Source organism: Marmota flaviventris, chromosome 2, assembly GCF_047511675.1.
Source record: "Marmota flaviventris isolate mMarFla1 chromosome 2, mMarFla1.hap1, whole genome shotgun sequence".
NCBI classification, from domain to species: Eukaryota; Metazoa; Chordata; class Mammalia; order Rodentia; family Sciuridae; genus Marmota; species Marmota flaviventris.
The window spans coordinates 36,546,420-36,568,579 of NC_092499.1; the positions used below are offsets into that span (position 1 = coordinate 36,546,420).

Consider the following 22,160-nt stretch of genomic DNA (forward strand, 5'->3'; position numbering starts at 1 on the left):
CTATGCCTTTGTCCTTTCTAATAATATCCTGTGTTTTCTCTCTTTTTTTTAATCAGTACTGGGGATTGAACCCAGGAGTGCTTTACCATGCCTAGTCCTTCTTTTGAGACATGGTCTCGCTATATTGATGAGAATCTTGCTAACTTGCTGAGGCTGGCCTCAAACTTGCAATCCTCCTGCCCCAGCCACCTGAGTTGCTCACATTACAAGCATGTGCCACCGCACCCAGGTCAATATATATTTTCTTGACTAGCTTTTGAGAAAAAAATACTGACAATTCATTTAAACAAGAGTGTCCCCCTCCGTGCTGGGCACAATAATTCCAGTGGCCCAGAAGGCTGAGGCAGGATGATTGTGAGCTCAAAGACAGCCTCAGAAATTTAGTGAAACCCTAAGCAATTTAGTGAGACCCTGTCTGTAAATAAATATGGAAAAAAGGGTCTCAAATGTGGCTCAGTGGTTAAGCGTTTCTGATTTCCCCAATACCAAAAAATCAAAAAAGCTTTCCTCTTCCTCTTGGCATTACAGTCAGGGAAAAAAGAGCACTCAGACTAAGGAGGACCATCTGAGGGTCTTATATATATTTGAGGAGAAAAGAAGACCCTGAAGGAACTTATTAATAATTCCAACATGCTGCCAGTGTTAATTTATTGAAAAAATTTTCAACTCTCCATCCCTCTGGTGGTCAAGTCTCAGCTAGGAGGGCATCTCTTCAAGACCTATTTCTGAAGCCCAGATCTTGAGCTGTGTGGAGGTAGGATTGAATTGTGTTAGTGGCTTCTTCATGTTCTAAGATCCTGGCATGGAGAACACACCCGATCATATTTGATCTCTGCTACATGATATGTGGTTCAGAGATTGGCAAAAGCTGCCTCACTTACATCATTTCAACAGTTGCTGAAGTTCAGAATTTCAGGCCTCATCCCTACCAATCTAATAACATGCATGTAAAAAAGTTTCCAAGCCAGGAATGGCTTGCATGCCTGTAATCCCAGCGGCTTGGGAGGCTGAGATAGGAGGATTCCAAGTTCAAAGCGAACCTCAGATAAACAAGGTGCTAAGCAACTCAGTGAGACCCTGTCTCTAAATAAAATACAAAACAGGGCTGGGGATGTGGCTCAGTGTTTGACTGTCTCCGAGTTCAATCCTTGGTACCAAAAAAAAAAAAAAAAAAAGTTTCTAAGTATTATAATGCATATCATGGATAGACAAGCATTGGGTTACATGGAATGGCTTTCTCAATATTGTTCTGAAATTAATGAAGATAAATAAAAATTAAAAAAAAAAAATTTCCCCCTCAAAATTCCCTATGGGTCTAAGAATAGGATCAAGAAAAATAGGCACTGAGCAAATCAAGATCCTAAAATTAGACTCTAAGGTCCTCCATTTTCCCTCACCTTTCAGGAGATTTCTCTCCCATCATTAAATACCTCCCCCAATCTATTTTCATTAATGAATCCTACATTAATCAAAAGAGCGGCACCCCTACTACCACTGATGACTAACAGCAGTGATAATATTCAAAATACTCGTTAAATTAGATACTGATTTAATACATCTACCTACCGTCCACATCTTATAAACATGCTCTCCTGAAAGTATAAAAAGTCTTAAGTGGTTGCCAAATAGCAAAGGCTATTATTTATAGACTTCTGCATGAGATACAATGCAAAATTGCGTGCCTAGTATTTTTTACAATGTGAAAAAATTAATCTTGCCTGAACCAATACCATATACTAGGTTAGAGATCTTGATAATATGCTCACTTATTATTCTGCACTGCCTTTCAAACACTTAGCACAACTATAATTATGTAATTATTTGTTGAAAGTCCATCCCCTTACTACACTCTTAAGTTTTTTTACAACTGACTTGGCTTTTTCGCTAGCATTTTCCTGGGGCCTGGCACATGCCAGGTATACAATAGATACTCAAAAAAAATTTTTTGTTGAATAAATTAATAACTGTAGTGGGTGCTTAATTGGAGGAATGACTGGATGTATAACACATACTATACACAATTGATAGAGATCAAAGTAAACTGTGACCTGCTAAATTCAGAAGTACAAGAGACTGAAGAGGTAGATGATTAGAAAAATCATACTGCCTTAAAATGCTAAAAAGTTAACACAACACATAGGTGAAAGCAGAATTCAAAAAAGACATAATTTCCCTGAAAAACAGATGTCAAATATCAATGTAATGGAATTTCCCTGAGACTTTCATGAAGGTTTAGCATGAAAGGAGGCATAACTACCTCCCCCCACCAACTACGCAGGATTGACAAAAAAGCGCAGCGGGGAGGGAGATACGTACTGGGTGAATGTCTGCTGAGCTCCAGCTCTGGTCTCTCCAGGCTGCTCTGAAAGTCAGGAGGCAGCAGGGAAGCCACTCCCCCAGGATGGATCATCTCATCCTCCGACTCAGCTGAAGCTTCTGCAAAGTACAGATTGGGTCGGGGCAGGGAGGGAGTGAAGGGCTCAGCATTTGGGAATATGTAGAGGAGTGAAGGATGTCAGGCAGAGTCATAGATACAAAGATACACACCAAAAAGAGCACTGTACATAAAGGGGAAAAAAAAAACTCCCTAGGATTAAGCTCTACCTCATCTAAATGGTAGTTAAATTTACTTATAACTTTTCCTATTGGCAGGAAACCTAACAAGACAATCAAATTAAATGTCCTTTCCCTGACAAAGTAAATATAACTCACTTGTTTTCATAAACTACCAAAGCCAATGAGCAGTAGTCTCAGCCTTATTCCTGAAATTGCCTAGTTAGACAGGCCTATCTATACTGTGACAGGGATAACAATAAAAAACTTGTTAGAAGTGACAATCTGGGCTTACCTTCAAGTTCTGCAGCTTCTCGAGCTTCACGTTCCAGACGCTGTCTAAGTAGCTCCTGCTGCTTTTCCAGATACTGCTTTATGAAACTGTTCTGGCTCATTTCCTCGCCAATCTGTGAAGCGGAAATGGAAAAAGATGATCTAGGAAAGCAAATCAGGAAAATTCAAGGAAGAAAATTTCACAGAGCAAAGGTCTACCCCATAAGCGGAGTCCAAGAAAGATAACAAAAGTGTTAGAAGGTTGTTCTCTGACTATTCCTTTATTAAAATTCAGCCTTGTGAGTAGCAGAAGATGGCAAAAAGAACACAGTTTTTATTTTAAATATTTAGTTCCCAACCAAAGAGTGATGCTGGTGCACAACAACTTACAAAGAAAGAAGAATTCCTAGAAACTATGTCCTTTCTTTGGTGCTAAGGACCAAACCCAAGGCCTCATGCATGCTAAGCTCTCACTTTCCCAATTAGTTACATTCTCAACCCAAATTATGCCTTTTAATCTAAATTCTTAGATAATCTAGTACATTCTGTAAAGATATTCCAAATTAAAACTGAAAGGATAAGAACACTACTATTTCCTTCAAAAGATCAAGTTCCCGGTTGGGGTTGTGGCTCAGTGGTACAGCTCTTGCCTAGCACAGGTGAGGCACTGGGTTCGATCCTCAGCATGACATAAAAATAAATAAGGAAAAAAACGTTAAAAAAAAAAAAAAAAAAAGATCAAGTTCCACCAATGTGGGTGCAGTGGTGCACACCTGTAATTCAGGGACTCTGGAGGCTGAGGCAGGAAGATGATCCAGCCTCAGCAACTTAGCAAGACTCTGTCTCAAAAAATAAAGGGTTAAGGATGTGGTAAGCACAGTGGTAAAAACATCCTTGGGTTCAATCCCCAGTACCAAAAAACGAAACAATAAAAAAGTTCAAGCCCTACCAATCCATCATGTTGTCAAACATCTCCAAAATTCAAGTACAGTATTTAAAATTATGAAATCAAGAGACTAAAAAAAGGGGGAATGCTCATTCAGCACTTAGGCAGAACTCCATTTTCCCAGTACCACCAAAAACAAAAACAAAAACCCTCACTACATTTCTTCCTGGAGCAAAAAGAAATCCTTGGAAATAAAATTTAAAATCCAGGGACTTATTCCTTTTCCCCTTTTTTCTGTAACACAGATTTCCACATAACTCTTTGTCCAGTTTTTTCTTTTCATGTCCTCCTCCCTAGAACCTTTCATTTTGTGAGCGGGCAGACACTGGGGAATGAACTCAGGAGCACTCAACTACTGAGCCACATCCCCAGTCCTATTTTGTATTTTATTTAGAGACAGAGACAGGGTCTCACTGCTTAGTACCTCGCTGAGGCTGACTTTGAACTCACAATCCTCCTGCCTTAGTCTCCTGCCTCAGCCTCCCAAGCCGCTGGGATTACAGCATGTGCCACTGTGCCCAAGCCCTAGAACATTTCTTGCTTAGCATGTCTTATTAGAACATCAGAAAAAGCAAAGAAACCCAAATAAATACTTCCTATGTTATTAGTCATATTTCTTAAGCATAATAATGTTTATTTTCATCTAAAGTAGAAATTAATCCCTTGGTATTCAATGGACAGTGATAAAATGTGGGCTGCACGTATTAGAGAATAAGCATGTTTGTTACAAAACTTCAAAGACCAAAATGCAACTAACAGAAGGAATACAATTGAAATTGATTAGTTTATGCAGTTTTTTTTTTTTATACTTGTTAAGATACCAACTAAACCTCTGAAAGCTGGCTAGATTATGATACTTACAGCTTAATGAGATGGTAACAAGGGAGTAGGAAGGTTCTCTTATTTTCCACAGTATCCTGGGACTTCATCTAGCACTAGGGTTGCTCAACACTTCATTAACAAAGACCTGGGTTTTTCCTTTAAGTGTGTGACACATTATAATGAGGGGATTTTAAAAGCTGACAAGAACCCCAAGAAATTGTGCAGTCTAAGAATTTTTCTTTTTAACGACGGAATAATGTCTTTAGAGGAAATCTTATGCAGAAGCTCAATGCAGAAAGCAAATAAAAATAGTAATTTGGTTTAAGAGAAAGATACAAACTTTGGTTTAAGAGAAAAATACAAACTAATTTGGTTTAAGAGAAAGACACAAACTTTGCTTACTTCTGAAGAAGGTATCTTCTTTGGTAATCCATAAAAGCAGCTACACATAATTCCAGAAGATCAGTTATGAAACTACAGTTCTAGTCCAACCATTGCTCATATTACAGGTAAGGAAACTGAGGAAACCAAGGCCTCCAAGTTTAAGTTTCTTCTCCTAAGTAGCAAAGCTATTAGTGATGTTTAATAGTGACCACATATAGTTAGTAGGTACCAACAGAAAGGGTGAGTGATTTACAGAGATTGAATTTTTGGAAAAATTATGTCAACCAAAGTTCCTGATCAGCAGGTATTTTCCTACACTGTCCTACTGGTGACCTACTTTACATCAACTACTTTTCCCAAACCAATGGCAAATAAATGATGTCAGATGCTTATACTACATTAAGCCATACCTTTTGGCAAACACCACTTCAAACTAACAGGTTAAAACTAACAGGTAGCTCCTGATTCTGTTTTTCACCCCAAGCCCTTGTGTAAAACTGGGCTTGTTTAGAATTCAATTACCCTACTATGAGAATACTTCCAACCAAAGGAATTTAGGAAAATACTGGTGAGAAATTAAGCTTCAAATATACAAAACCAGGTCATTCCATGTGTGTCTATCTCCAAACAACCCATTCTATCTAACAAACTTTCTTTCTTACCTGGGAATTTGGCTGGAATGCAGCATGGGGTGTTGAATGTTTCTGTAAATTTTCTAGCATTAGAGCCTGGTACAGAGAAGGGCAAAAGTCAGAAACCAGGGGGAAAAAAAAAAAGGAAGAAATCAAATCTCCACCCCTTCCACAACCTTTTCATTAAATTCAACAACTTAAATACACATTTAAACTGTACTTCTTTTATGAAGCCCTGAAAGCTCTTTACTAATACTGTTCTCATATTCTGAAGACCCTTAAAGGTGGCCTTGGTTATCCCTCCTAATCTACAAATGTAAAGATACAGGCATACAGACAATCAGTGTTGGTGTGACAGACTAGTATTACAATCTCTTAATATCTTTGCACTTTTAACTAGAGCCCCTTCTAAAACTGCCCATGCAGGTAAGAACATTTCAAATACTCAAACAAGCTTTGAATACATAAAACCAACATGGGGCTGCTGTTTGGGGCCTGAATGAATTACTTGGATCAGTTACCCAGGACTAGAACTACTTGAGTGAACTTGTATATTCCAGCAGAGTGACACCTAGACTTATCAAATTTACAAAAATTTCAAAAAGAAGGCTACATTAGAAAATGACCACAAACCCTGTAAACTGTGGTCTGACCTAATCCACAAACACCCACACAAAACCGTCAGCTTATGTATAAGCAACGGTCTGCCGAGTCAATCCTTGAGCTAACTTAGCCCTAATGGGTACTACCTGCCACGTATCCTAATGAACTGTAATTAAAGCCAAGACACTTCACCTTCCCTCCATTTTCACCAAACCTATACCCACCAATCCATCTACATACCTCACGACAAGCCCACCCCCATCTACTCAAATCGATTCAAAATCTCCAACATACACTAACCTGACTCACTTCTCTCAATATTCACCAAATCCTTATCTACTCAAATTGCTTCTGGACTCCCTATAAACTAGACACCCCACTATCACCAAGTGCCTTCAAATCAGGGTCTCTTCATCTCACCTCCTAATCTAATCAAGCAGACATTTTTACCCTATCCCAATCGTATTCTTGCAGATACAGATACCAACCCCAGCTACCCCTCCGCCAACTGTACCCCTAACTCGGACCCAGACCAACTCGCCCCCCTCAGGCCAGCAACGCTGGTGGTTGTAGTGGGATTTAACTCCTTCTGCAGCGCATGCGCCGAAACCACAGACACAAACAAGGAGGGGGTGGGGGAAGGAGGAAGGAGCTTAAGACACTCCAGGAGAGTAGCGCGCACCCTCCCATTTTGGGCTCGCGCTGCTGCCGTTAAGGCGGGAACCGGCGCGGTCTCTGTTCCAGCGCGAGCCTCACCAACTACCGTGCGCGCGGATCGGCAGGCTCGCGCTGGCGGCCTGAGAGAGCTCGCGCGGAGCCCGAACACTGCGCCTGCGCCGCGGCAGAGACTAGTCTCTACCGGGTCCGCTCCCCTCCGACATCCAGGCAACGCCGACTTCTCACCCCTTTGAGCCGCTTAACCAGGGCACTCTTCTGCCCGCTCTTGGCTAGGCCTCGCTGCTCTAGTGCGGCCTTCAGGTCGGTCACCCGCAGCGCCTGAAGAGGCTTCCCGTCCAGAGTCACCTCCTCCAGCTCCGCCATCTTGCGTGAGGTACTCGGGTCCGTCCCGACGGCTTCGGGCATCTTCGGTAATTTCCGCCAACGCCCTTCGAACGTACCGAGCTGACCCCGCCCACTGCCATAGTCTACCCCTCGATTACCACTCAAAGCTCCCCGGATTTTTCCGGAACTGCTCGGGTATTTCCGTCTTCACATCGGCACCAATCGGTTCTTTGCCTCCGCCCTGCAGCTTCTCCTCCCTCACCCTGCTTTGAGGCTCGGTTATATTCGCCTTGCCGAGGCTTTAAATCGAATCTATTCGGAAGCCCTCGACTTTGGCATGCCCGTAATCGGAGATATTCGGCCATCTCCGGTCTTGGAGCTGAAGCGCTGGGGCTCTTGGGTGTTTGGGGCTGGTTCGAGACCGGAAGTGCGTGGGCTGCCGGGCTGGCCCTGTTTAGGGATTTCAGGAAATATGGAAGCAGCGGCGGTAGTTGGAGTCAAAGAACTCTTGTGACAGTCTCCATGTTCTCTGAGACTCCAGGAGGTAAGAAAGGAAGAAATCCTTACTTGGGTCGTACTCGGTGTTGCCGATTACCTTAGTAGGGCAAGCCTCGTGCTTCCTTATGGAAATAACTACCGTCCCCCATCTTCCGAATCCCCGCCACTCCATCTAAGGAATACGTTACTCGTGGCTTCCAAAGCGGGCTAGAGGCAGCACTATGTCTTTAGACACAGATAGTGAACTGACTGATTCATAACACTGAACTTGAGTTTGCTGTGAAAGATATGGGACAAGATCCCGAAAATTTCCCTTTCTCGTTTGGCCACTTTGAAAATGGCAGTCACCTTGAAGTGTTTCGATACTTGAACCGATGTTAATTGTTTAGGGGTTCCTTTATTTGTCACTGCAAATCTTCCAACCTAAGAGCAGAAGAAACACAAACAGCAATATATGGACAAATAATTTAAGGTTTTATTTTAATTTATTTTTAAGGACAAATAAATTAAGGTTTTCATTGCTAGAAATTCAGACTGTAGTGCTGGGAACTACTCAAATCAAATTGATCGTTCGATTGCATTCAGGTGTAAAATGAATAGGAGGTCACCTATAGGTATATAAAGCATTAAGGAGCCTGCCTGGTGGTATACATCTCGATTTAGAAGGCTGAGACAGGAGGATTACAAGTTCCAGGCCAGCCTCAACTTAGCGAGACCCTGCCTCAAAATAAAAAATCAAAATGACTGGGGATGTAGGTGAGTGGTAAAGTTTCCCTGGATTTCATCCCCAGTACCACAAACACGTTAAGAAACACAAAAACACATTAAGGAAAATAGTTCAAAGACAAATTGTCACACATCAGTATAACACTTGTTAGACCCATATAAGTCAACAAACCAACTTGTTTTTCAGACCCTTGAAGACCTGGCTTCTCTTGGTTTTCTAATTTATCTAATTTGGGATAAGGTCCTCACTCTGCTGTTTAGTGTTCCCTTGTGCTTTATAGAAAATATTAAGGGGATCCTGGATTCATGGATAATATGAAGTTCTTGCAAACTTCAGAGACTATATGCATATTGCAAAAAGGCCCTTTCACACTATATGATGTTTTCAATGTTTTTGTTGTTGATGTGACAGGGTTTTGCCGTGTTGGCAATAAGATTCCTTGTTCCTAGGAAGTTGTATTTTAGTTTACTCTGTCTAGAGAGTGTATAACAGTGCTTTTATGTTTCAGGATGCCACTGGAATCATCTTCCTCTTCAATGCCAGTATCCTTCCCTTCTCCATTACCCTCAGTACCAGACAATATTACCAACTCTTCCCCTCCCCCCATGTCTTACATCACTTCCCAGGAGATGAAGTGTATTCTTCACTGGTTTGCCAGTTGGTCAGGTCACCAGCGTGAACGCTTTCTACAGGACCTGGTAGCAAAGGCAGTGCCAGGAAAATTACAGCCACTGCTGGATGGTCTGGAGCAACTTAGTGTATCTGGTGCAAACCGACCACCTTGTATCTTTGAATGTCAGCTACGTCTTTGGGATCAGTGGTTTCAAGGTTGGGCTGAGCAGGAACGCAATGAATTTGTCAGACAACTGGAGGTCAGTGACCCAGACTTCGTGGCAAAGTTTTACCAAGCAGTTGCTGATACAGCTGGTAAGGATTGATAGACATTCAGATCAAAGAAAATAACCACAGCTGGTGGAGTCAAGACCATCTCTCCACAGTGACTCAATTCAAATGTGTCACTTAAAGATTTGGGGATAGTATCTCAATGAGCTGACTGAACTTACATATGAGTATAGGCATGGTTACTTCAACGTTACCAGCATTTCCTCTGGATTCCTAGTGAAATTGTTATCCATTTAAGCAGATCCAAATCAGTCTCCTAGTTTGCTTCCTTCCAAGAGATGTCAAAACCTCATAAATGTAAATGACTTTTGCAACTGTAACCGAAAGGAACCTTCATGTTACAACTGAAGTCTATTGCTGGCTCATGAAGGATATAAAGTAGAATCCTTCCATAGAAACAGGAGAGAAGAACAAGAAAAAGTGTTATTTGGGGGAAGGGTACTGGGGATTGAACCCAGTGTTGCTCTACCACTGAGCTATACTCCCATCCCCCTCTCCCTTTTTTTGAGACAGAGTCTTACTAGGTTGCTGAAGCTGGCCCCAAACTTGGAATTTTCTTGCCTTAGCTTCCCAAGTTGCTCATTTATGGGCATATGCTACCATGCCTAAGGAAAGATATTTTTATAGTTTGGTGGGATTCTGGTTTTACTGCCCTTCCCATACTCTAGCGTAATTATGCAACATCCCAACCACTGGGTCTCCCAGTAGAGATTTAGTAAAATTATGGAAAATCAGGAGAGGGAGATAATTAGTTACTCCCTCCTTCACACTGTTTGACCCCAATTAGCAATGAAAATTGATAAAATACCAAATTGTAATGAACTTTTTCTAAAGAACACATGATATTCTTGAAGTTTGTAGCAGATGTTTCTGTTGTTGCTCTACAATAGTATGAAAATAGCTGGATGTGGTGTTACACATCTGTAATCCCATCTACTAAGGAGGTTGAGGCAGGAGGATTGCAAGTTCCAGACCAACTTCAGCAACTTCTTGAGACCTTGTCCCAACAAGTAAAAAGGGCTCAGTAGTAAAGTGTCCCTGAGTTCAATCCTTAGAACCAAAATAACAAAAAACAGTGTGAAAATAAGTGATACTTTACAGGTTAGTTTATTTTTTTGTACCAAAATAAATTTTTATAACCATGAGACTCCACTTTTTCACCCCACCCCTCCATTGCCAGACTAGTATGAAGTTGATAACCTGGAAGGAGGCATTCCAGGGAAAGTAGGAAGGTGTACACAACAGATTTTTCCATCTAGTCGTGTCTTAAATAATCTATGCTACACCCTGTCATGTTCTGGGTAACATCATGCTTCTTTTGTTCTTCCAGTTAGGCCCCTTGTGTATCATGTATCAAGTGATGTTACAGGGCAGATGGTCCCACCTGAAGAGTTGCTTGTTTTTGATAGGCCACAATTCCTATTGCACCCACCAGAATTAGCAGCAGTAGGCAGAGTCCCACAGACAGAGTGATTTGGGTTGTGGAAGGATTATGGTCCCAGGTAACCAGCAACCTAGGAACACAGAATGTGGCCAAGAGTAATGCCTCAGTTTAGGAGGTGAAGGTTTACCATTATATTACAGAACTCATGAAACCCTGCTTCATCCAAGCAGTAAGTTAAACAGGAAATCAATAAGAAGGAGTATAAAACCTGAATGTAGGAATAAGACCAAGATCCATCAGCAAAAGGAGATCTGTTAGGGAAATGCTTAAGGAAAGAATCAGATTCTGGTATTTGGATAACATCTCTGGGTAGATGTTATGTAAACGTCTAAGGGATCTAGGATTCTTTGAGATGGGGGAACTCTATTATTTGTTGTGAGGTGTCATAATGATGGGTCCAAGGTGATCATGTTAGAGATCCTTATTTTCTGAAATACATAGTCCTGTCTAAAACAATATGCACTAATATGTGCTTAATAACTGCAATTTTGAACATCTGGAGTCCAGGGATTCAAAAAATTGCTTGGAATATTGTCTTACTTGATATATTCTGTGGTAAAACTGGCTTCTCCATGATACACTTCTAAGGCCTTCTCCTGGAGAGTCAGGGTGAGGGCCTTGTACAGCATAGCAACCGAAGGTCCTTGGCAGCCAGGGGATTTCCACATATGCACAGTGAACACCAAACTAGTGGTAATTGATGGGCTGTGGAAATAGCACCTAAATGGACATTTGAGTCTCTTAATGGAGGAATAGTTCTTGGAAGAGTGTATGTCATAAAATAGGTGTAGACTTAGGAGTAAGAACAGAAGGTCTTCCAAGGAGAATAAAGAACTTGAACGTTCTCCATGGCCCACTGTATAAATGGCCTGAACTGTTCCCTTTACCTGCCAGTGCCACCTCTGTTCACCAGGGCCTGCAGTACTGCTTCAGCCAGCTCTTCTTTCTGTTCTTCCTGCAGTGTGTGGCCTGGGGGTCCAGCTAATCCTAAAGACAGCTTGAATAGCACGTCTTGGGTTGAAAGATTCACAAGTAGAGAAGTAACAGAGTTGTTACCTTCATTGGCCTGACATAGCCGACCTTGGGGACAGTAGAGAAGACCATGGTACCCAGGTATCTGCAAAGAAATTCATAAAAGGCTTAGTTATAGTCTCAATTACACGTTCAAACTTTCCTTCAAAGGAATACATTCTAGAGTCATGGGCTCAGTACTTGGTTAAAAAAAAAAATGACTATCACAACAGGTTGTACAATCCTACCAACCATACCAGCATTTCTAACTTCTCTTTGCCAGTGTGCCACAACTCTTCCTCTTAAGGTACCCACCTGAATAGCCTTTCCTGGACGACACGAGACCCAAGGTGATCCCTCTACTTGCACCTCATATGCACCTCTTTGGGTACATTGATGTAAATAACAACGGCCAGTGAGCTTTGCTTCCTTGAGATTTGGGATCTGAGAGGGATGGCTAGTCTTATCCCCAGGGAGCCGTTGTAAGGTGAGGTTGGCAAGGAAGCAGCGACTCTGGGAATGGTAGATCTCCCCATGGGGATTCTCTGTCCCAGCTGGGAGCCCATTTTCCTTCTTCCAGCATTCACTCTGAAAAGGCAGAAAGTAGGAAAGTGTGTGCTTTGATTCCTTAGAAGTTGACTCTCTTCCAGGTATACTCCATTGTTAACCCAGCTCACTGGTCTACTCACTCTGTTGGCGAGGGGCTTGTACATGCGGCAGCCTTCCAGTGTGGGGTCTGAGGAGCAGCTTCCCTTGTCCAAGTGCAGATAGTGGCAGCCCATCCCACTATGTGGAAGGGATGGTAGAGTGACACTCAAATTATAGACGGTTGTTCCATCCTCTACCATTCAGCACACATACCTGCCAGTACAGAAGAAGTCTGAGGAGCTGGTCCCACATGTGGTCACCAAGCCAAATTCTAGACCAGATCCTAGAGGAAAAGAGAGGAGAGCCTTCAACAAATGAAGCCCTACACATCCCTCAACACCAGCTATGCACAGCCTGAGTTTCACCTTAGCAGCAGATGATCCCTTCCAACCTGACCCACTTCCCCCAGAGCTAATGTGGGTCATGAGTGTTACTCTGCAGATTTCCCTTATTTCTCACCCTTGCCCCACAACAGCTCCTCTGCAGCACTATGGTTGACCTGATACCAGCCTGAATCTTGGAAGGCAGCAAGAGTGACTGAGTCAAGTCGAGTGCGCTGGGCACCACTGAAGGTAGCAGCCATTATAGAACCCTGGAGCAGTCTGGCCTCCCAGTGTGAGGACGAAGGGCCCTGCTAGAGGAGGGAGCAGATAGCTGGTTGCTGACTCGCTACTCCCTCTTTCTTCATCATCCCAGGAGTTATCACTCTCACCTCTTCTTCCAGGGGAACGCCCAGAGAAACCCCTACTACTCCCAAGTGTTTGGCCAGGCTGTGGCTAACAGTTGGGGTGGTGAGAAGCAGCTGTCCCCACTTATCTCGCCTTGTCACTTGTTGCCTTGTAGAACAATTCTCTCTAACTGGGAACAGAAAGAGAAGATGGCAATATGAGGAGATGAAAACCTAGGAAGGGTGAAGTACAACTGGAAGGAAGGAGGTCATAAGATAGTTAATTCCCTCTGGTTGACACTGCATAATTCTCTCCCTCATTCCTCCCATTTACTGTTGAGTCCGGAAGGGCAGTCCCGCCACTTCTTGAAGAGCTGTCCAGAGAAGCCCAGGATATGGAACAATTCATGAAGTGTGGCCTAAGGACAAATGACTTTAGTGAAGGGCACTGGATTTGCAGCAGAATTAACCAACGGATTCTATAGCCAAATCTACCCATTCAGCTTTTTTAAAATTTTGAGATGGGTCTTGCTAAGTTGTCTCCAACTTGCAATCCTCCTGCCTCAGCCTCCTGGGTAGCTGAAATTACAGGCACATGCCACTGTGCCCAGAGGCATCGGCTCCATAGAGCATGAGGTACCTTCTGTCCCATCCTCAGTAGGTTCTTTACTTCATGGGAAGCTGTGTGACCTGTGTCCACTTCCCCTGCCCCTCCACCCATTTGCTTGTCCTTAATCATCATGCACCAGTTACCATGACAATGTCACCATGGCTGAGGCTGGGGCTGACAAGATGTTGGGCACAGTAGACAATGGTACCAGCAAGGGGCCTGTCTTCTGAGTCCAGCTGGCAGCAGGCCGAATAGGCTATGATAGAGGGCTGCAGATGGGCCAGGAGAGGGTAGGGGTGGAAAGGAAGAAAAGAGATAACAAGATGGAGGGAATCTCCCTGAAAATGAAGGACCTGGAGACGGTAGAACTCTGAAGGGTGTAACCAAGGCATGGCTTGGTGAGTTCTTAGCTCCTGTGCAAGAAGCACAATTTAATAAAAACTGCCTCAATCCTCTCTACCTCTCCTCATGAGATTTAAGATTAAGGGAGGCACAGCAGGGTAGAGAGATTTGACTTGAACCTCACCTCTTGGTGGCACCTGGAAGTGTGGACAATCCGCACATATAGGAGAAAATCAGTGTTCTGGACCCCAGGCCCATCTGGCTGGACCAGTTGTGGGGGACCCTGCTCTGGCCACAAGGTATAACCATAGAGATGGGCATCAGGTATCTGTAAAGGAGTCAGATGTGGCATCTTGCTCAGCAGAAAGATATGGACAGTGGGAGACTAGGTGCTAGGAGGAAAGGAGAAGAGTAACACTGTCTTTGTGCCTTCCACCCCGCCATGAGAATACAGATTTCTGATTCCAGCCACCTGACTTACTTTAATATATTTTGGGGTTGTGGTAGAGAGGGACCAATATTCCACATTGTTATCAAAGCAGAATTGAGTAATTCTGATGCTAGAGGTCCTGGGGAGGTCTAAGAGATCTTCAGATCCCTAAAATTGGGAAGTCTCTTACCTTTGCTCCCAGGCAAGTCTCTCCTTTGTACCCTGGGTTCAAGAGGCTGCACCTGCCAAGAATATCCGTGTTGAGCTGGAGCCATTTCTGGTATGTTGAAGGCTTGTTGTATGTTCTGTTGGTAACATGAACTGACCTGTGGTAGTTTGGGGTATCTGGGTCTCCCCAGACAGCATGACAGTACTGTGTAGGATCTCGACTCAGAAGCAGGGGTCCTTGCACTGGAGGGACTTAATAAGATGAGGCCAATTCTGCTTCAACTTCTCTGAGTTCAGTTTGGTGCTGGTCTTGGCCTCCCTCCCTCTCTCGTCCCCTCACATCTCCTTACTCACCTGCTAGGACACCCTGGATTTGCTGAGTGGCCTCTCTCACTGCAGTCAGGGCTCGGGGTCTCCCTCTCATTACATCCCCCTCAGGATCCCAAGCTCCATCAGATGTAGGCTCTCCTATATAGTAAGTTTGGATTCGGAGGGGTTGAGGATCAAGGGAGTTGGGGAGGGTGAGGTAGGAGGAGCGGAAGTCTGGGGCCATTTGGGAGAAAGGGGGCCTGAGAAGGCTCACAGACTTCTGAGTCTCATCATGTAGACATCTGCCTGTGGCTGCCCCAAGGAGGAATAGTAGCAGCATCTTCTATCAGTATCTTTCCTCAGTCTGCCCTGCACCTTGTCTTCTGTCCCCTTCTTCTCTGATTCATTTGTTTCTGCCTTTCCTGTCTTTACTCTGTCTCTACATCCCCTCCACCACTCTTGTTATTCTAGCATTTTAGTGTTGTTGACTAAATCCACAGTTCCCTGCTAGCAGGTTGGATATGAACCACAAGGACCAAAGCCATCCTCTTCTGGGGGTGCCTGAGGTGCAGTGCTGGGGGAGGGGAGTGTTATCTTGAGGGCTCTTCTGATCTTTCCAGGGATAAGTCTTCCTTTTCCACTGTGGCACCCTTTCCTAACCCACTTTTATCTGACATCCTAATTCTCCTGCCTTTCTGAGTAGAAAATCTTGAAAGCTCTCCAGAACTAAAAAATTTGGTGTCAGCACAATGGTGGTGGTCGGAGCACTCTGCATTAATGCCTGCACACAGGTGGGCAAACAGGCCTCTGCAGTTCACTAGCCTGTGTCAGAAATGGCAGGCTTCTAACTAAATTGCAAGACTTGTAGGTATCTCTTACATCTGTGTAGGTCTGTCAGTAGGTGCATAACAAATATGTGTTAGTTGACTGATGCATTCTATGGGAGGCTCTTGTGCTAGGTCTGTGAGACTTCACAGAACCTTCTTAAAGGCCTGCAGGGTAAGGAAAATAAACTCTTAAAATGGACACTAATAGTTGTTCAAAGCTGTTTTTAAGAGAACTTGGAACTCTTTGTTTTGTTTTCTCATTCTGTGCTTTCACCTCCTGTCCCTTGCCCCATTTGGATACCCGCTCCTCCCCTGCCTGGCTAATTCCTACCTTTCCTGCAATCATTCTGGGAAGCTTTTCTTAACACCTCCAACTCAAATTCCATACCTGCCAGAGGTGGAGGGGGACCACCTCTGCAAGAGGGGCCTCTCCTCCCACAACCAGCTTGTCATCCTCTGTTTAAAGGGTTGGCCTAGTGTCTCTCCCTCCATGTTTTAAACTGCTTGGAGTACACCTGCTTCCTATCAGGCTCTGGCACAACCCATAGAGTGGAGCCTTCAGTGTGTGGAAAAGGGGCAAAACCTACTAATCCCATTATTAACTTTTGAGGACGAGAGTCAGGTTTAGCATGGTGTTGCATACCTGTAATCCCAGTGAGCCTGGGGCAGGAGGATTACAAATTCCAGGTAAACCTCAGCAAGACCTGTCTCAAAATAAAAAATTTAGAAAAGGAACCAGTGTGATGGTACACACCTGTAATCCCAGTGGCTTGGGAGGTGAGGCAGGAGGATCGCAAGTTCAATTTAGCAAGGCCCTAAAGCAAGGCCCCAGCACCCCTGGGTTCAATCCCCGGTACCACATAATAAAATAAAAAATTAGCCAGGCACGGTGGCACATCCCAGCAGCTTGAGAGGCTGAGACAGGAGGATCACAAGTTCAAAGCCAGCCTCAGCAGTGGCAAGGTGCTAAGCAACTCAGTGTGACCTGGTCTCAACAAAATACAAAATAGGGCTGGGGATGTGGTTCAGTGGTCAAGTGCCCCTGAGTTCAATCCCCAGTATCCCCCCCCCCCAAAAAAAAGGGCTGGGGATGTCTTCAGAGGTGAAGTGTTTACCTAGTATGAAGGAGGCTGTGGGTTTCATCCCCAGTACCAGGAGGAAACAGAAACACACACACACATACACGAAAGGGAGGAGGATGATTGTATTCAGAGTTGTGACAATAAGTGAATATTTATAAAGTGCTGAGAACAGTGTCTAGCTCCTGGAAAATAGTCAAGTAAAGAATACATATTATATGTAGACTTTAAACTTTAAGAATTTTTAAAATTTAAACATTATCAACATATGTACAAATCTTTAGGAGACTCTCATTCTTTCTCTAAGGCAAACCTAGTCTTCTCCAAGTGTCTGAGGTCTTTTTTCTCCTCCAGAGTTCTAGGGGAAAATATTCCTGTTTAGGATTTCTGTGACAGATTCAAATTCTGACTGCCTGGTTCTTCACTTTTCCAGGCCTAACTCTGCAGGCACACCTAATGCTTTGCTGCCCCCTTGTGGACATGATGAGAGGGCGCTCCTCTGCCGGGTAGGGGTTGATCTTGACTACCTTCTGTGGGTGGAACTTTGCACACTATAGCAGAAGAAACACAATACCTTATTTCCCCTCCCCTGCATTCCTGTGAGCAGGTTCTGTGAAGCCTCACAGAGGATGTGTCAGTCAACTAACATATTTGTTGAGGACCTACTATCAATCCTATGCAGATGTAGGAGACCCTGGAAGAAACACTTAAGTGATTTCCCATTGAGACACCTCTTTCCTTCATTTGCACTGCAAATTCTTTCAAGTTCCAGGTTATTTTCCTGTTGAGACTTGACTCCTAGCAGAGCTGGCTAATTTTCCTACTCTATGTATATATATGTGTGTGTGTGTGTGTGTGTGTGTGTGTGTGTTTATGTGGTGCTGAGGATTGAACCCAGGGCCTAACCCACGCTAGGCGAATGTTCTACCACTGAGCCACAACCCCAGCCCATACTCTGTGTTTTCCAATAGCATTTCTTTCACATCTTTGAAGTAGCATTGCTTGTATTATCCTGACTTTTTTGGGATGTTTGTTTCCTTGCTAGACTGGGGGTGGGGTTTGAAGGGGAGGAAAGAGCAAGGATGTAAAGACAGAGTGATAATAAAATCATTTTATTGAGCACTACTTTATAGCCTAGACATTGTTCCAAGTACTTTATACTCAACCAATTCTTCCAGCAACCTTACAAGGTAGGTGGTATTATCATTATTATTACCCTCCCATCACAGCACAGTGAAGTTGGCAGTGTACATAGATGGCAAGTGGCAGTATAGGATTTGAACCGTCATGGGCCCTTGAGCACAGGTGTTACCCACAATGTGCTGCTGCTTCTCAAGTGCATAGAGTAGAGAGGAGGCAGCATTGTGAGGAGAGAAAGAGGACATAGAGAGAAGACTAGGGTGAGGAGAAAAGCTGGTGGCAAGCAGAGGGAACAAGGATATATAGAGAGAATGTTGGGATACGAGAGGATGACCTTAGATGAAAGAATAGAAGTAAGAGTGGTGGGATGAAGGAGACTGGCATGGAGGAGGAACTTAGTGATGAGGGGAGAGGAGGTGATGAGCTGGGTGGGTACAAGAAGGGATTGATAAGGAGCACAGTCATCATGAATGTGTCATCACCCACATGGAGGCTCTGCCAGCATGCTGGCCTTTAGGTTCCTTCACCCTCTAACATGCTCCTCCATCCCACTCCAGTGAGCCACTCCCAGGGGTATACCCAGAGGCTTATCACCAGAAACTGTAGCACCTACGAAATAACTGAATTGAACATCCCCTCTATGATATGATCTCTTTTCTTGGTTCATTTGCAAAGTTGGTTCACTGCAGCTGTTCAACAAGCATTGTGGGGAACCATGTGATCCTTCCCATCTTTAGGTCTCCCTTTCTTTGCTTTGGGTTGCAGTTTCACCACTACAATCCCTCTTTGATAAATGCCCTCCACTCCCCTTCCCTCTCTGTCCTCCTCATCCCACCTCTCTGGTTAAGTGCCAGTCCTAGATGGACCCAACATTTCCAGTACTAGGCTCCTGGGCAGCTAAGGATCACTGGACAGAGAGTTGTCACTCTAAAATCCTCATCAGCTTCAGTTGTGTGCTCCCAAGTCAGAAATCACAGCGATCAGTTCCCTTTCCACCCTCAGCAACTGGGATTTTTAAAATTTTTTTTTGAGGTTGGATAGAATGCCTTTATTTGTTTATTTTTATGTGGTGCTAAGGATGAAACCCAGTGCCTCACATATGCTAGGCAAGTGCTCTGCCTCTGAGCTACAGCCTCAGCCCCAGCAACTGGGATTTTATACCTTCAAGCTTCAAGCCTCCCATTCAACTCAGCCACTTTTAGTTACCTCTTTTTTCTTTTCTTTTCCTGTCCCCCCACCCTTTCTTTCTTTCCCCCTGTGGTACTGGGGATTTAACTCAGGGTGCTTTATCACTGAGGTACATCTCCAGCCCTTTTTATTTTTTATTTTGACACAGAGTCTCAGTAAGTTTCTTAGGACCTCACTAAGTTGCTGAGGCTGGCTTTGAACTTACAATCCTGGAGTCACTAGGATTACAGGTATGGGTCATGGTGCCTAGCTAGTCACCTCTATTTATTTATTTATTTATTTTTGGTGTGGTTAAAATAAAAGCTATAAGACAGAGACAACCTCAGCTTGCCACAAATCTATTTGTGTTGGTCCCCATTGCCATTTCTTCCTTTCTTGTACAAAACCAGGAAATGTCCACTTCTGTTGGAAGATTAGCCCTCCCTTAACACTCTAAACCCCACCTGTGGGAGCTCTGGCCTCAGCTTCCCCTTGGCCTCTTCCTGTGCAACACTGTCCCACTTTGGTCTAGTCTGCTCTGCCCTGGCTGTAGCCTCTGCCCTGAGAGGAAGAACCTGCTTAGGGACCTTTGCATATACTTGTCTCTCACTAGGAACTACTTTATGTCCTCAAAGAAGTCTTTCCAGATCCTCACATTTAAATCAGGTGTTACCAGTCACTCCTCTCCTTGTGTCACATAACAATACCCACAATCTAGAATGATATATTTGTTGGGGTATCATATTTGTCTGTCTTCCCTCACTAAACTCCACAAAGGACAGGGACTAACCTTATTTATCCTGTAGCTCCTACAATAAGTTAAGTGCCTGGCCCAGAGTGTTTAATGACTATTTTTTAGTAAGCGAATGAATGTGGTGAGGGGGCAGGAAGGAGATAAGGATGGAAGATAGGAGAAGAGAGGGAGAGTGAGGAAAGGGTGTAATGAGGGTAGGAGGCAAAGATGAGGCTAGGGATGAAGGGAAGCGCCTGGGAGAAAGGGTACTTCTGCTGGGTCTGGTTGGGGTCTTACTGCTGAGGAGTTTGAAGCCAGGGCCAGTGGGCGGGGCTCCACTTTATCTTGGAGCACAGCCCTAACCTCAAATGGTGACAGAGCTGGAGCCAGCAGGGGTTTTGCAAACCGTCCCGATTGCAGCAGGCCAGCAGTCTGCGGGACAGGCGGGTGGGGTCTGAGCTTATCTCCCAAGTACAGTCCTAACCTCAGATGGTGACAAAGGGGGAGCCAGCAGGCGTTTTGCAAACCGTCCCGATTGCAGCAGGGTTGGATAGCCTGGCCAGAGGTCATAGTGCCACTAGGTACGGGAGACTATCAGGATTTGGACAATTTGGGCTTTCAGGATGAAGCTTAGCTTTCAGGGCATGGGGGATGAATCCATTCTATGTATGGCTTGCTCCACCTCAACAGAGCTCTGTTGCTTCCTAAAAGAGAAGTGGAAAGCTATAGCTCAGCTCTGAAGGTGGGCTTCTCCCTCGGAAGCCTTCCCTTTCCCTTCCTAGGACCTGAAGTCACAATTGGTGGCTTTTTTGATGAAATCGAATTGCATCCTTTTCCTTTGAAACCATCTCTGCCCATGGGAAATATTTCTCATATGCCATTGAGGTTTTCTGAGGCAGGACCACAAGTGCTTATGAGAGTACAAGGACACGCAGGAGTTCTGTCCCAGGTTCGGCTACTCTCACTTTGAAGCAGACCAGACTGAGTATTGGGTCTGCTTGCTGGGGGCTGGGTTCAAGAAGAATGTACAGGCTCTCAGCCCCCGCATCTTCTGTACCTTCATCCCAGGTCTCCTCACTGGCTTGAAGCAAGGCAAGGGGTAGAGGTGAAGAGGCCCCTTTCTACCCACAACCCCAACCGGGATCTTGCAACATTGGGATGGGGGCCCTGGGGGCCTAGGCATGTGGCAATCTGTACGTGGGGGGTTGGGAGGTGTGCACTGAGCAGGGGTAGCTTTCACAAGTTGCTACCTCCTCCTGTCTGACCTTGACAGGCTCACCTTGGACAGCTTCCGCCCGTTTTGTTTTGTTTTTAAATACTGGGCATTGAACCCAGGGGCTCTTTACCATTGAGCTATATATACTTCAGTCCTTTCTATTTTTTATTTTGAGACAGGTTCTCACTAAGTTGCTGAGGCTGGCCTCAATCTTTCAAGCCTCCAGCCTCAGCCTCCTAAGTTGCAGGGTTTACAGGCCTGCGCCACTGCGCCTGATAGTTTCCTCACTGTTCACAGTGTCTCCCACAGTCTTCCTTCTCAACGACTTCCCATGGCCTGAGATCCTACTCAAGAAGGAAAAGTGGGCCCAACTATGGGTTCTAAAGCAACAAGAGTGTGTATGTGCTGTTGGGGCATTGCTTGCTGGTTTTCAAAGATCCCCTGTTCCCAGTCCTTGAGCCTTTCCCTAGGCACAGGTGGCCAACTGTCCCCTTCTGGGCTCCTTTCCTTGGGGAAGCTCTGGGAATCTGACTTTAGGGGCTAAGTCCTGCTTCTTAGTATCTATCTTCCTGGGCAGAGGAAGTAGGAAGTCATTTGCAACTACCTTCTGCAGCAAAGGAAGTATTTTTCTTGCTTGCCACTTGTCTTTCTTTCCATTTGGCCAGTCACGCTTGGTTTCCTTTCTTTTCCTTCATCTATGGACACCTTTTGCATTTGTTCTCTCTGCTCACTTTTCCCAGTTGTACATCAGCCTCCTTCTTGAATATTTTTGTTTCCAGTTAAATATCACTTCCTCCAAGAGGCCTCCCTTAACCACCCCAGCTAACATAGCCTTACTACAAGTTTATTTGGTATTCTTCAAGGGTACGTTCAAATAGAGTCATGCAGAATTGAACGAAGGTACTTTATAACGGTAAAAGAACAGGATCTGGGGAAAGCTACAGCAGTGTTGAGTTACCCTGGTCTCCTGCAGCAGGGGTGCCACTACCCATCAGGCCCTAAACGCAGGAGAGGCCCTGAAAGAGG

At 44.5% G+C, this 22,160-nt stretch overlaps 3 protein-coding genes across 3 annotated transcripts in view; 1 reads left to right on the plus strand and 2 right to left on the minus strand.

Annotated features, from left to right (window-relative positions):
- Acin1 (apoptotic chromatin condensation inducer 1) overlaps positions 1-7,428 on the minus strand; it is a 35,865-nt gene extending 28,437 nt beyond the window's left edge. The window contains 4 exon segments of the mRNA XM_071607760.1: positions 2,317-2,436; positions 2,849-2,960; positions 5,641-5,706; positions 7,117-7,428. Of these exon segments, the coding sequence (XP_071463861.1) occupies positions 2,317-2,436; positions 2,849-2,960; positions 5,641-5,706; positions 7,117-7,428 (610 nt within the window).
- Positions 7,221-10,488, plus strand: C2H14orf119 (chromosome 2 C14orf119 homolog). Its single transcript, XM_027920081.3, has 2 exons — positions 7,221-7,759; positions 8,949-10,488. The coding sequence occupies exon 2, from the start codon at positions 8,950-8,952 to the stop codon at positions 9,376-9,378; it is 429 nt and encodes a 142-aa protein (XP_027775882.1). The 5' UTR covers positions 7,221-7,759; position 8,949; the 3' UTR covers positions 9,379-10,488.
- Positions 10,489-10,706: 218 nt separating this feature from the next.
- On the minus strand, positions 10,707-15,312 carry Cirop (ciliated left-right organizer metallopeptidase). The gene is made up of 14 exons (XM_034637400.2): positions 15,018-15,312; positions 14,822-14,915; positions 14,686-14,737; positions 14,250-14,393; positions 13,867-13,992; positions 13,448-13,532; positions 13,159-13,304; positions 12,906-13,077; positions 12,660-12,729; positions 12,488-12,584; positions 12,114-12,386; positions 11,675-11,904; positions 11,328-11,507; positions 10,707-10,857 (listed from the first exon to the last, which is right to left on the minus strand). The coding sequence occupies exons 1-14, from the start codon at positions 15,310-15,312 to the stop codon at positions 10,707-10,709; spliced, it is 2,115 nt and encodes a 704-aa protein (XP_034493291.2).
- Positions 15,313-22,160: the final 6,848 nt, after the last annotated feature.

Bases quoted from the DNA above. Each gene is read 5' to 3' on its own strand.
- Cirop (XM_034637400.2), bottom strand. From the start codon at position 15,312: ATGCTGCTACTATTCCTCCTTGGGGCAGCCACAGGCAGATGTCTACAT. The intron at 14,738-14,821 runs GTCAGTTCATGT...TATTCTTGGCAG, and splicing joins GATACCCCAAACTACCACAG to GTGCAGCCTCTTGAACCCAG. The intron at 12,585-12,659 runs GTATGTGTGCTG...CCTTCCACATAG, and splicing joins GACTTCTTCTGTACTGGCAG to TGGGATGGGCTGCCACTATC.
- C2H14orf119 (XM_027920081.3), top strand. From the start codon at position 8,950: ATGCCACTGGAATCATCTTCCTCTTCAATGCCAGTATCCTTCCCTTCT.